Raw genomic sequence first — 13,839 nt, 5'->3', positions numbered from 1 at the left:
TTTCGGAAACTTACGGAACTTTTAAGTTCCTTGAAGATGCCATCATCGCTTTTGGTACCGATATTTTATTCAATGTCTCGACTATGTTATGGCTGTTTTGGCTTATCTTTTAACGTAATTCGAATTGGATCCGAATTTTTATCAGTATTTAAGAAAATATGAGTCACGTTCATTGCATTGTTTCACGTTGGAATTTATTACGGTTCACTGTACTGTAACTTAGTCGGCTTTAGAGGTAACTTACGCTCAAAGCCTCTTACAGTTCTGGCAAGAAGCCCGTGTCCACCAGTTGGACAAAAGGGATTGCAGCTATAACTTAGTATATAGGTATAGTTAATGGTCAACGGAAATAATGATGTATACCTTTTTAGTAGGTCTTACATTATTTTAATAATTCAATTTAAAACTAAAACCTTTAACCGTCTACTAGTCTCTCCTTAGCAATTACTCACTGCACAAAACTGAGCTGTACCAGTCGATCGATTTAAATAAGCACCTGTCATAATTAACGCTCAGTCTCAGACCGACCGCTTTGTGTTTTAATTGCGAACCACCAGACAACCTTCGTCTCTCTTTATTCGTTTCTGGAGAAAAAATAAACAATGCAGCCCTTGTTGAACATGCAAATGAGCCTCCGAAAATTGGTTTCTAAGATGTGTCAGCTCATTGTATTGTTCGTGTCATATTAACTCCGAAGGCCGATGAAGTATTTCTAAATTTAGGAACGAGGTCCATTAAAAAAGTCATTAGAAATGATGTCACTGTCAGAGCATTATGCTTCGACGATAAAACGTTTAAGCTAGCGGAACAAGTGTTGATTGGATAAAATGCAACCTCATGATTTTTTACAAATTGCATTGAAGGTTACATGTGTAAGGAAGTGCTAATTTTATGTTTGTTTTTGCAGATCCGTGAGCCATCATGGCATACTACCGGTGTGGGCCAACGGCGATCGGGAGCAGGGCGTCCTGGTCGGTGACGAGCACTATGGAGCCCAAGAGCTTTGAGAGACCGCTGAGCGGGAATTTTGACAGAATCTTCAATGCCTTCGAAAGGACCAACGCTTTTGAGTACGTAAGGAGTACTTTCGAGGCTAAAGATGAAGAAGAAAGACACGTAGGACATAGTGACATCGTCGTGAATAGAAAAATGAGCAGCAGCTTCGAGCGAGCTGATTGCGCGCTCGCTGCCCAGACGCCCTGTTCTGATGATGAAGACTTTTATAGGGAGAAGATCCTGTACTCGCAGGCGAGGCAGCTCTTCCCCCTCCAGGAAGATCTCGCCGATTGGATTAATAAAACTATTGGTAAGTGATATTTAATTCCTAATTCATATTTGAATATGATTCCCTTAAACCCTTCTAAAAGTTGATTCAAATAGTGAATACGTAAATCGGCCATACATGCAACAAATATAAATTTTTATCTAAAATCTTTTGAGTCAAACGGGCAAATATGTATGTAACGTATTAACAAATTTTTCACGCATTTAAAACAATAGTAGATTAGGTACACCAACTTTCCTTCACCTACATCTATTGAAGTAAAAAAAGAGAAATTTTAAACTCTATTGAATGTTTTAAAAATACCTTGGAATGCATTTTCTAGATTCGTCTTGTGACTAGTATTAACTGCCCCGCTGTCACGAATAACGAGAAAATTGGCTTAGTGAGTTTCTCCAACCGATTCCTCTCCAAGTAATGTCTTGTATTAACTGGAAAATACATATTTGTCACAGCAATATTGCGATAGCTCGCTTTAATGAATACACTAGTGTTTCTCCGGATCACCATCTATTATGATGCTCAAATAGCGTATCATGAATTTGTAGTTTTTCTTTCGTTAGTATGATGTCTATTTTTTATCCTTTAAGATTTATTGTTCCTATTATCTACAACTAGTGTTACACCAATATTGACTTTTCGCAAGTTACTTTTATCCGACTGTAATATTTTTCGAGCGCTTAAATGTATGTCTCATTCTTTCGTCCTACAACTCGAAACGGTTTGACGGTTGAAATTAAGAATTGAAGTTGGTTTCGTCTAAATTATCAGTACTGTTATACGCTATGATATTAATAACTTGGGTTTATTGTTTTATAATAATTCTCTACTTTACAAAACTGACTTATTTTTTAAATATTATGTGAACACTTGGCCTCCATCATAACATTGGCACGTTATCGCATTCATCGCTCGGCCATCTGACATCAAAACAATAACAACGGAGCACGTGGAGTGCCGATTGTATCATCGTTCCATATTTGTGCCAGTTTTTGTGTCTTGTCGCCGACGTGTGGGCGGACGGGCCCTGTTGTACCGTCTTCGAGTAATGATAAACCTGAGGAATTAAACTAGGGCATATTTACGGTATAGCAAGATTAAGAACTGTAGCTCAACGGGTTTTCCTGGAAACCAGTCTCGTCAGTGATGTGTATATTCCTTTTTCTACACTAATATTATAAAGAGGAAAACTTTGTTTGTTTGTTTGATTGTAATGAATAGGCTCAAAAACTACTGGACCGATTTAAAAGTAGTAGCTAGTATATAATATAGAAGTAACACTTGATGCTAAGTGACCACTGCCATCCGTGTACAAAGGCAATCCTAGATAAGATTGCTGCCCCTGAGGATTAAGTTAGAACGTTTCTAATAAGTATGTCTCCAACACCTTTCAAACCAAAACACAGCAGCGCTAACGTGGCTTAACACTGTTGTTATAGCACAATAAATAAACAATGTCTGTACTCAGAAATTACCGAACTAAGTATCTTTTTTGGAACTTTTTGACTTGTATCTATCATTATTATATTTACAGTGACAAGCCAATAATAACTTTTTGTTATCCGATGAATAATGACCCGCAGTTGGTATTTGACTCTAGTCCGATGTAATGAACCGCTTCAGTGACTTCGGGCTATTTGTTTAGTTGCTATACGTTTTAGTAACGATTATGACTGTTATTAGAGTGTTACGATCATTGCATATGATATTACCAAATTACAACTGCTGATGTAAAGTTAGCAAGAGTATATAGGGTCATTTACTTACCAAGTTAGTTTTAAAGGTATTTATTTAGTAGCCATAAATTTTAAATAACTGCAATTTTTTGAATTTATTGAATAAGATTTACTGGGGAGAAATTCTTCAGTGAGAAAGGACTTTCATTATTAAGATCAGGGTTTATTATTTACATTAGAAATGTTTAAAAATAAGATATTCAATGAGGGATTACAAAATGGCAAAGATATCATTACTAGTGGAAATTCGCGGGTTGGTCACTAGTTAACCTCTTTTGTGCAATAGAAATAGTTTTAGGATTGCGATTGGTACTCAACTTGTTAGTATAGCAATGGTTGCAATCCAGGCAGGAGATTTAATTGCCTTTAAACTTTTATAGTTTTAGTAAATATAAATTGTAAACAGACGAAAGTACTTGGTCGTAGCTTGTCAGATTTCACCACCTCCATTTAATTAGTATTGTTTTATCTAATCAACCAATCTTGTTATAAATCTAATCTTTGTTATTTAAAACAAATTTAAAGTAAATCAGGAATAATGGCTTGGATGTACTTGTGCTTAGCATACCCGACCTTATTAGCGTTTTTATGTAACGAATGTTCTGCATTAAAAACATATATAAGTAAAGTTACATATATAATTAAGTGTGTATATTTATTTCCATATAACTTTAAAGTGTTTAACTAGGTACAAATGATTTACAACAATAGGTCGTAACGTAGTCGTGCGACCCACGCGGCCCACGCGGCCGGGTGTCGCCGCCACGTGCGAATAATTTGAGAACCCAAATTTATTGCTGTTTTGTTTTACAAGATTTTTAGAATCGACGACACGACGGTGTTTTAAGGGACGATGCTCATAATGAACCAGTGAGTGTCTCTTACTTGCGTAATATGTAATAAGCAAAGCTAAGCACGCAAAGTACGCTAAAGCAAGCAACGAAACACATCAAACGCAGTGGTCTTCCTATGGGTTAGTCGAGAAAAATACACATAATATCGAAATAGAGGTTAAATAAGAGATCCGTTCAGACAACTTAAATACTGCCTTACTTGCAATACTGTACGAGTAATTGTAATTCTAATCGTTACCATGAATGCACTTAGAAGTTTATAACTTTAGACTTTTTTCAAATGTGCGAAAAGTAGCGAGGTCACAAATTAGATTTTGCAGCGAATTTAGAACATAACAATATTTTTACAACATATGCAATACTAAATAATCACATGTATTTTAATGCCTTTTAGTATTAGTCGTGTCGTCTAGTAGAAATGGTTCTATCCCGGTATGTGTTACCGTCATATTTGACTCACGGCTAGCGATGGGCGATTGTTCTAAAAAAAACAATCGAATAAATCGACAATCGACGGAATCAACAATCGATTGTCGATTTATTCGTAGTAACAAAAAAACAATCGAATAACAATCGACGTTCGAATAACAATCGACGTTCGAATAACAATCGACGTACGAATAACAATCGACGTACGAATAACAATCGACGTACGAATAACAATCGACGTTCGAATAAAAATCGACGTACGAATAACAATCGACGTACGAATAACAATCGACGTATGAATAACAATCGACGTTCGAATAAAAATCGACCTTGAAATAACAATCGACGTACGAATAAAAATCGACCTTGGAATAACCGAATACAAATTATACCGCGCGGCCACATACGTGTGCTCAGGACAATGTGCAGGTGCGTCGTGTTGCAAAGCTATCGTCACTTGCCACTGGTTGGAAAATCTAAAGTATTGTATTACATTTTAGTCAATTGTACTATATATTGTTGAGAAATAATTATACCATAAATCATTTTGTATCAAATACTATGGAGTATCATCGATAATCCAGATGTCGTAGTCATCCCCTAAGTTCGTTTCATGACTACGTTTTCAAAAAGAGGTCATCTGAAAAATAGAATATACGTCTTCATGGCGCATATTATAGAAAAAGATTATCAGAAAATATAAAATATGTCTTTTTAGCGTATATTATAGACAAAAGTTATCACAAAAAATTATGTACTCATAGTTACATTAAAATTAATCGGTGAAATACTATATCTTTGAAGAAAAATAATGTTAACAACGCGAGTAGGGTGTGAGAGTGTGTGGCCACGAGGCGCAGTGAGCAGTGCGAGAAGCAAGGTGTGGACGCACCATTAAATAACGGAATACAACGAAGCAGCGGAAGGGTACACGACGCACGTGCGCTTCCCACACCAAATATATAAGACTAACTCAGATTTCTTAAACACAGAAATTAGGGGCTCCTCGCTGCTAGTAGCTTTGTGTATACTAAATAATTGACCAACAACCAAATAGCTTCGATAGTTCTATTTTTACGTAACAATCGCGTATCGCTTGACTGCGCTGTTACTAGTTTTGCGTGTACTAAACAATCGACCAACAATCGAACAATCGACGAACAATCGAACAATCGACCTACAATCGAACTATCGAACAATCGAACTATCGAACAATCGAACAATCGACGAACAATCGAACTATCGAACAATCGAACAATCGACGAACAATCGAACAATCGACGAACAATCGAACAATCGACCAACAATCGAACAATTTCGATTGTTCGATAGTTATTCGAATACAATCGAAGAATTTCGATAGTTATTCGAATACAATCGAACACAATAACAATCGAATAATTCGATTGTATTTAGTAACAATCGCGCATCGCTACTCACGGCGCATACATCTTGAGCTATCTATCACTAAAGAGACAAAAACATACCTCGCGCGCCCTGCATACTTCTGCGGGATTGTCAACTGAAATGGAAGGAATGCAATGGCTGCTAGGATGTTGCAAACTTAGTTGAAATGACGATATGTTATCAATTTTCGCGAATAATAATGGTTGCTTATTCACGGTTAATTTCTTTCATAAAAATATTTAAGTTTATTTTGTATTATATGTACACAAATAATATTAAAAACTAATATATATATATATATATATATATATATATATATATATATATATAGTTATATATATATATATATATATATATATATATATACTGAGTATTATGTACATAAACAAAAACGTTCACGAACAAGGTTTTTTTTCCACAGTCACATCACCTATGATGGTACTTCTATTGCCGCCCATGGATATGTGCAATTAACACCAGGTCAAACAAGAGTCCTACATCACATAAGGACTAAGTTGAAACGCCTCAGAACCGTAAAACAGCAGCGCTAAACACTGCGTTTGCTTAATAAAAAAAACGTTTGGCAGTTTGGAATCGTATCACAAAAAGTTCTATCACCTTTAAAATATTTTCATCAGCTTTTCGATCATAATTTTCCTTCCTTAGAAATTAAAGTAAATAAAGCATACATAATTATGTTGGATACAAATCGATAACCCTATATTAATCTTCATTATCAAATAGTAACTTATCTTTTTACCGACATCGAGACTTTTCTATGTTCGACTTGCATTTTTAACCTGCAATTTGCCACATCAATCCTGGCATTACCGACTACGGCATAAAACAAAAAGAAGGCATGCGATCGCGGGCTATAAACGGAATATAAACAGACGAACAGATGTTACGTATTCAGTAATTAAATATAGACTGACGGTAAGTGAAGCGCGTTTACGCTCGCCGTATTTGGGTTAGACAACATTATTTACTCTTACTACTAAGCTGGAACTATTTATCACACATAATTCGCTGAACTCGTTCTTGATTTTTTTTTTTTTTATTTAAATAGGAAATTTTAATAGGAAAATCGTAATAGGCAGAAATAAATATTCCAAAGTAAAATAAATCAAAAGAAGAGATGACCCAGTGAACGAGCTTTTCTTATCATTCCCAAATACAAAGGTTGTCATAAATTCTGAGCATTTGAATTAAAATGTTTCCTATAAATAACCGTATTAAACCATCATTGAAATTAACCTTGTCATCAACCCTTTCCTGAGGAATGGTTTCCTTTCAACGCAAGAAGGGTTAAAACCATAGTTCATTGCGCTGGCCAAATGTGAATTAATAGACTTACACTTACACTTACCTTACTTACTTACTTACTTACTTTGAAGGTGGTAGAACCCTTTGTGGTTCGACTCCGGCGGCACCACCGCCACACCTATTTCTACCTAATAACAGCAGTGTTAAGCGCTGCTGTGTTCCGGTTTGAAGGGTGTGGTAAGGGAGACAGACTTTTCCGAGGCGTTCCAGCTTAGTCCTCAGGGGTAGCGGCGCATCTGTGGCCGACCTCAGGTAGGAATATCTAATCCTATCTGGGGTTGATTACAGATGTCCATGGGCGGCAGTAGCCACTTACCATCAGGTGGACTGCATGCTCGTCTGCTACTCTAATATTATAAAAAAAAAAAAAAAAAAAAAACTTACACAGCTTTCAGATGCTTTTTAAACGAAGAGTCAGGTGTGTAGGCTTCCTCATCGTGTTTTCCTTCAATATTACAAAAGTTAGGACTTTGAAATCCCACTACAAGATTCTAATAGCAGTGAACCTGTTCCATTGCGGTAAAAATGGACACCGACGGCATCGTGTCTGCGTAAAGTGCTTAGAGAACGCAAGCTGCAAAGCATTAACTGCCCGATAAGTTGTTATAGCAAATTATATTCTGATGAATGAACAACAAATGGAGCGGTTACCACACTGTTTATTTTCACGCACCACCGCGTTCGTTGCGTTTACTTTACATAAGAAATGAGAAGCTGCTCCATCTGGCATCTCGGACGGTAATGTTGTTTTCTTGCGATTTCTGTCCATTATGTGTTATTAACATAATATGCATTTATTTACATTATGCTCTAAGAACTAAATAAACATTTCATTAAGGTGATATGCCGGTACGATGATCGCTTAATAAATAGCTCTACGAAGCTTTCTCCGTAGTCTTGTTTATGTATTTTTATGGTTTTTCATCACAGTTCATATAGTTTGAATTGATTCCCGGTTCCACATTGATTTGATTCCCCGTTAGTCATTATCTTATTAAGATAGTTAGACATAACTTTTGATAATTAAGATTATAGTCCTTTAAGTATTAATGATTTTTTCTAAGGACTTCCAGGATTAGTCAGGGCAAATGGGGAGAAATATATCAGTTCACCAAATGTCAAAGTTCCGGGCAAGTTTGTCAGCATGAGAATACCAAGTTCGAATTGTTCAATCGTAAGTAGCCAACTCAATCTGTTAAGCGGATTGGACCAAATGAGGCATTGTTAGTTCGTCGTAATCCCTTGACTTAGTATATTTGGTTACGGAAGTACGTAGTGAAAGCGTAAAAAAAACTTTTGTATAGTTAATCGTATTAGTTTAGGCCATGTTTAGGATATTAGGGTTTAACCCGCCGCATTTTTAAGCAAAGTCTATTTTGTAACTCGAGTTATTTGAAGATAAAAGATCTAAAATACATGTAAACGTAAACGCTAAAGGCTTTTTACACTCACAGCCACAGACTCAGAAACAAAAATCTAAATTCATCATTTAGATGTCTGTCTGGCCGGGAATCGAACCCGGGACCCTCAGCGCGTCAGACCGAGATGGCGATCTCTCCGCCACGCGGGTAATGTTAATTGCTACCTATTTTGCTATGTTTCTAATACAAATGTGTTGAAGGCTTTAATATATTGCTTATTCCAAAGCCCAGTGAAATTAAATATAATTAAAATGGAAAATGTTAATTGAAATGAAAAATACTTCTACAATAATTTATTATGGAACATTAATTTTATTCTACTAAATATCAGTACATCAACTGAAAAAATTAGAATTGACAAAATTTAAATATGAACTATTAAATATATTATTAAACAAACAGTATTATAGTGTTAAGGAGTTTTTTGATGACAAATTAAAGTAATTGCTTATAAATATAATTTAATAAATGACATGATTTAATTATAGTGACAATATATTGTAATAAATATTTATAACATTTTAAATTTTATATGTAAATTGTAATGAACAACTAAGTATGTAAATTAATGTTTATTTATAAGAATAAAAAAAGATTTGTACACCGGATCAACCGGTAGAGTATGCCGAACGCAATTACTATGTATGAACTACTTTATAAACGCATGCTTTTACAAATAAATAAATTCATTCATTCATTCAAGATCTCATTCTCCAAATAATTTTTATACGTCTTCATTGTTCAAAGTCGAGAGTCGTAGCTACCATGTCTACGATACATACATATGTTATCGCGTGCCTGTTCCTCGCCCTTTGTTATGTCTAAATGTACAGCAGAATGGAGGAGATACTTCACATTATACCGTGACAGTCTCGAGACACCCAGTTATTTAGTTGTAAGGGTAGAATGTTTGTTTTCAAGCTATTTTTGAATTTTTTGAAACAACTTACGGAAATATTCAGGTAGATATGAAATCTTTTAAAATTGGAAAATTAGTAATGTTTACCTTATTACGAGTACAAAATTTATATGGCAGTCTGGTTATTTCGTTTTTATGATACAATTTGCCTACTTCATTCAATCTTACGGAAAGGGCGACACACATGTACATTGTATATTAAGTAAACGATTAATCTGATAATTTCTAAAAGTCTCTGACATTATGAAAAACCTTAACATTTCATCCAACATGGGATGACTCTTAATGATTTTGCACACTAACAAAAAAATTAAAAATGTAATGATAACAAAACTCCTTGGAGTTGTCGTCAAAAATCTTGGTCGTTGCAATTATTAAGGTACCGATCGTTCCAAAGTTATATCCATCGGTATTCAGTACCTTATCGCGTAGTGGCGCAAAGGCATCAACCAATTACCGGCACCGCTACACGGAGTATTTATGTTCATTGCGATCAGATAGCGTGGCGGTTTAAATGTTCAAATCACCGTTTGCATCGGTGTTGAAAGGACAGAAGATATTTCAGAGTACATGTTATTCAAAAAAGTAAAAAATACATCGAATTGAACCTCCTTTTTTTAGAGTCGCGACCTTTTGTGTACTTGACATAAAATAAGGATCGTTATTATTACATCCGGTACAATCTACATGTTTCTCTGTGTAATGTTCGATCGTAATAAAGATACGATTAAAATCATATTTACTGAGTACTTTTTAAAAATACAAAATCAGCGAATGCTAAAATATTATGAATGCGAAGTATAGGTTTCATCATCAACCCATTACTGTCCCTCTGCTGGGCATGGGTCTCTTCTCATACTGAGAAGGATTAGGCCGTAGGACCTATTTTTTCGCCAACTAGAGACTATTTATAGTATTTATTAATTTTTTTGCCATCCTGTACCCTTAGTATGAGTTTTTACGTTTTTACAAAAAATACTGTTTTGGTATTTACCCATACATTTCCAATCAGCGCCCCTAGCGGATTGTATCAGAACTGATTACAGTTTGTGGAATGAATAGATATCGAGCGGCAAATTCAAATTCTTTCTACTTTTAGATCTCTATTATTTTGATTAAGACATTTTATTTTTCAATATGATAATATCGTATCGTATAAAAATAGCTATCGATATTCTAGGGACGATATTGTCGATATTATATATCCCTAGGTGGAATACGCCTTGGTTTGAACGGAACATTATGCGATGTTACGATTCCGTGTAAAGTACCGTTCTCGCTGACCGCCAGAGCATCGCTTCATGCTCGCATTGACACATATTCTGCAACCTTCATCCATTTAACTGTCCAAAATTATTTAAACTTCACTTAAAACAAAGTGGCGACGTGTAATTATGCTATAAAGATAAACATTATTATTATGTCAAGTAAAAATGGTTTTAAGTCCATTTATATGGTGAAACACTTACAATATTCTGATCCTATATTATGATTATTGATATAGTGCCATTTTAATTTTCAAATTTATTTAGTTTTTCCTGAATTATAATAAAAAATAAGTAGGGGTTCCATAGAACCAATATGGTTTGACCGAGGAGGTCCCTTCCGTGGGGAATCCCTTCATGGGTTCCTCAGCTGCAGGGGTAGCAGAGAGGATATGCCGGACTCCAACCGGCTAAAACCCAACGGTGTTCTTCTGGACGCCTTTTGTCGGGACCACGGGTACGCTAGTAGCACTCGTTCGCGATCCGACGGAACCGAGGAGGTACCACCGGCACACCTATTTCTAGCGTGAAGCATTTCTTGCGTTTCAGTGAAAAGAGGATGTCGGCTGATTTACTTAGGAGGCGATCATATTAGACCTATGATCGACTTCATGTAGAACGCCTATTCTCAATTGATTTATTTATAGATTCTTGGACAGTAACTATATAATTAAGTGGACTGCATGCTCGTTTATTATTTCATTATTATAAAAACTAAAGTTAAATAAAAAATTTAAGTCTCCAGATTCCTAGCATTCCCGACGCGCGCGGTGTGGAAAACAATTTTTTTAAGTTTTGTATCCTTTCACCTAGTCGTTCCCGTGTCCTTGCTAGCTGCTATACAATCAATATTTATATTCACACTGCACCCGACTCGCTAATTGTTATAAATAATTGACCAAGTGCGGGTCAAGCTTGCACACGGAGGGTTTCGTACCACATTTTTTTATTTAGTTTTTTACTTTTAGTGTTTGTTATTACAGCAACCTATTATGGTTCAGTAGATAAGCGAAAGACGTCGAAAAATAACGACTTTTTGTATAGCGACCCTCATTTATTTTCAACTTTTTTATGTTTAGTATTTGATGTTATAGATTCCACCATTATACATACATTGTAAAAAATTCAAGTGTCTATCTATTAGATACGGTTCAGGAGAGAGAGCCCTGTGACAGACGTATAAACAGACACACAGATACAGATACACACAGACAGATAGCGGACAAATACAGATAGGACAGATAGCGGAGTCTTAGTAATAGCACAGTATTATATCCTTATACTGTGGTAATAGGGTTCCGTTTTTACCATTTGTACAGAACCTTAAAAAGCAATCGAGGACCGGTTATTTTTGCTCGTTCTGATATCTCACGTATCTCGAGACGGCGCGAATGTGAAAATGTTCATGAATTTTTATGAAACGTAACGACTGTTGCTTTTGCACTGTGACGGTGGGTACTCCAGATAATGACTGCGAAAAGTTCTAAAACAACTCTTTCTAGCACTTCTGTGATGAAAGTCATATGTACCGAAATGCCACCTTGTAATATGTTTAAAAGTAGTGCAGTACTTTACTGTAATACAGTTTTTTGTATGAGTAGTAAATATAGTTTACTTTTTTAATTGTTCTCACAGTCTTCAGTAGACGTCAATTCTATCTATTAGCGTTCCACTCTTGAAGACGGATCTATTCCCAGAATGAGGGATTCGGTCATAAATTATAGGTAATCCACCGCGGTGCCCAGGTGCGAATTGATAAACTTCATACAGCTTTGAGGTTTTTTAAAGAAGTAACTACTTTGCTCTTACTAAATTTAAATGCCTTTTATAAATTAATTTTCTTTATTGCTTCCTTTAAGTTGGAACTTACTGTTCGACGTGTCTTTTTTGCACGGCACCAAAAACAAAATCCAGTTTTTAAACGGACAATTTCGTATCACATAAATAATAATTGCATTAATCGTGCATGTAGTATCTAACTAACGTAAAACCTTATTACCTAAAAAGGATAAATGTATTTTGATCGGAACTTTGATCGGGCCGATACGAGCCGTCATTTCGTGGTCCATATCGGGCAGTAAACAGTTTACGAGGTGGTCTCAAGGTAGTTGTTGTGCAGAATAAATTTTATCAGAACGACGTATAATTAAATGTACCGATTAATCATTTCGATGGTTTTCACGACGGGAAGTTGAATTTTTTGTACACCTTACGAAGCTAGTAATTATTGCTTGGTTTATTGTTTATACCTACGTTGTTTGTTTTAATTTACTTGTGCATTTTAGATACTGTAAGTCGCGATATAGGGGTTACTTATTGTTATTTTTAAATATATTAATTCATCCGTGGACTATCACGATTGTGAGTTCCAACATGCCTTTTAGACATTTTATTTAACCTCTTAGGAAGGCGACACACGAACGACAGCCCGACCTGCAGTCGCCCACAATGACGAGATTACGAGTTGTGACTCTCTAACCTGTCGTTAAACTAAGCCCTTAACAGTTAAAATACAATTTGCAACTTAATAATAAAATTGATAATTGAAGTATATATGTAATACATTAAATCACTTGCTCGCGGATACGTACATACAATCAATTTTATGTTATAGCGTGAAGTACGAGTACAATACGTTGTTAAAATGATACATAAAGTATGATTGAATAAAGAAATTAGTAAATAAATAGGCAGCACATGTGTCACCGTCTTAACCATATCAATAAGTCGACATTTGTATTCGCAGAAAGTGATCGGCCTTCGTTCCTACATGATCGATCGTACTCCACGCGATTCGGCTTTCGCAACCATCGAAGGCCTAAACCGACCTCTATCTAGACCTCAGTCTAGATCCAGATGTCGCGATAGCCCAGAATGCCGTTATGATAATGATACGCTTGGAGGAGAAATGTGTACGGCTCATAGGTAAACAAACCTTATAAGCTTAATGAGAGAAAGAAAGATACGATTTCATTCATAATAAAAATTATAGTTTAAAAACTAAAAACCACGCTAAAATCGCACAAGGAAAACCGTTATTCCTGAATATCCTGACGAGGAGAATGGAATAAAATTATTTAAATCGTGTATTGTCATCGGTTCTTGATAATTGTTTTTTTTTAATCGGATCGTTCAAAGTGGGTAAAAATCGAGTTCAAAGATTCCGTTACATATGTATATACGTCAAGTATACCTCATTT

At 35.5% G+C, this 13,839-nt stretch overlaps 1 protein-coding gene across 2 annotated transcripts in view; it reads left to right on the top strand.

The window, feature by feature from the left end:
* Nucleotides 1–13,839, top strand: part of gas2 (growth arrest-specific protein 2) — a 142,180-nt gene that overhangs the window by 116,852 nt on the left and 11,489 nt on the right. For both annotated transcript variants that reach the window (XM_073089183.1, XM_073089184.1), the window contains one exon: nucleotides 908–1,306. In XM_073089183.1, coding sequence (XP_072945284.1) covers nucleotides 922–1,306 — 385 coding nt within the window. In that variant the 5' untranslated portion in view covers nucleotides 908–921. The remainder of the gene's footprint in view (nucleotides 1–907; nucleotides 1,307–13,839) is intronic.

Source organism: Epargyreus clarus, unplaced genomic scaffold (genome assembly GCF_041222505.1).
Source record: "Epargyreus clarus isolate Ecla_fem2 unplaced genomic scaffold, WU_Ecla_fem_2.2 ptg000029l, whole genome shotgun sequence".
NCBI classification, from domain to species: Eukaryota; Metazoa; Arthropoda; class Insecta; order Lepidoptera; family Hesperiidae; genus Epargyreus; species Epargyreus clarus.
The sequence above is the reverse complement of the archived record's forward strand: the minus strand, read 5'-3'. Positions and strand labels throughout refer to the sequence as shown.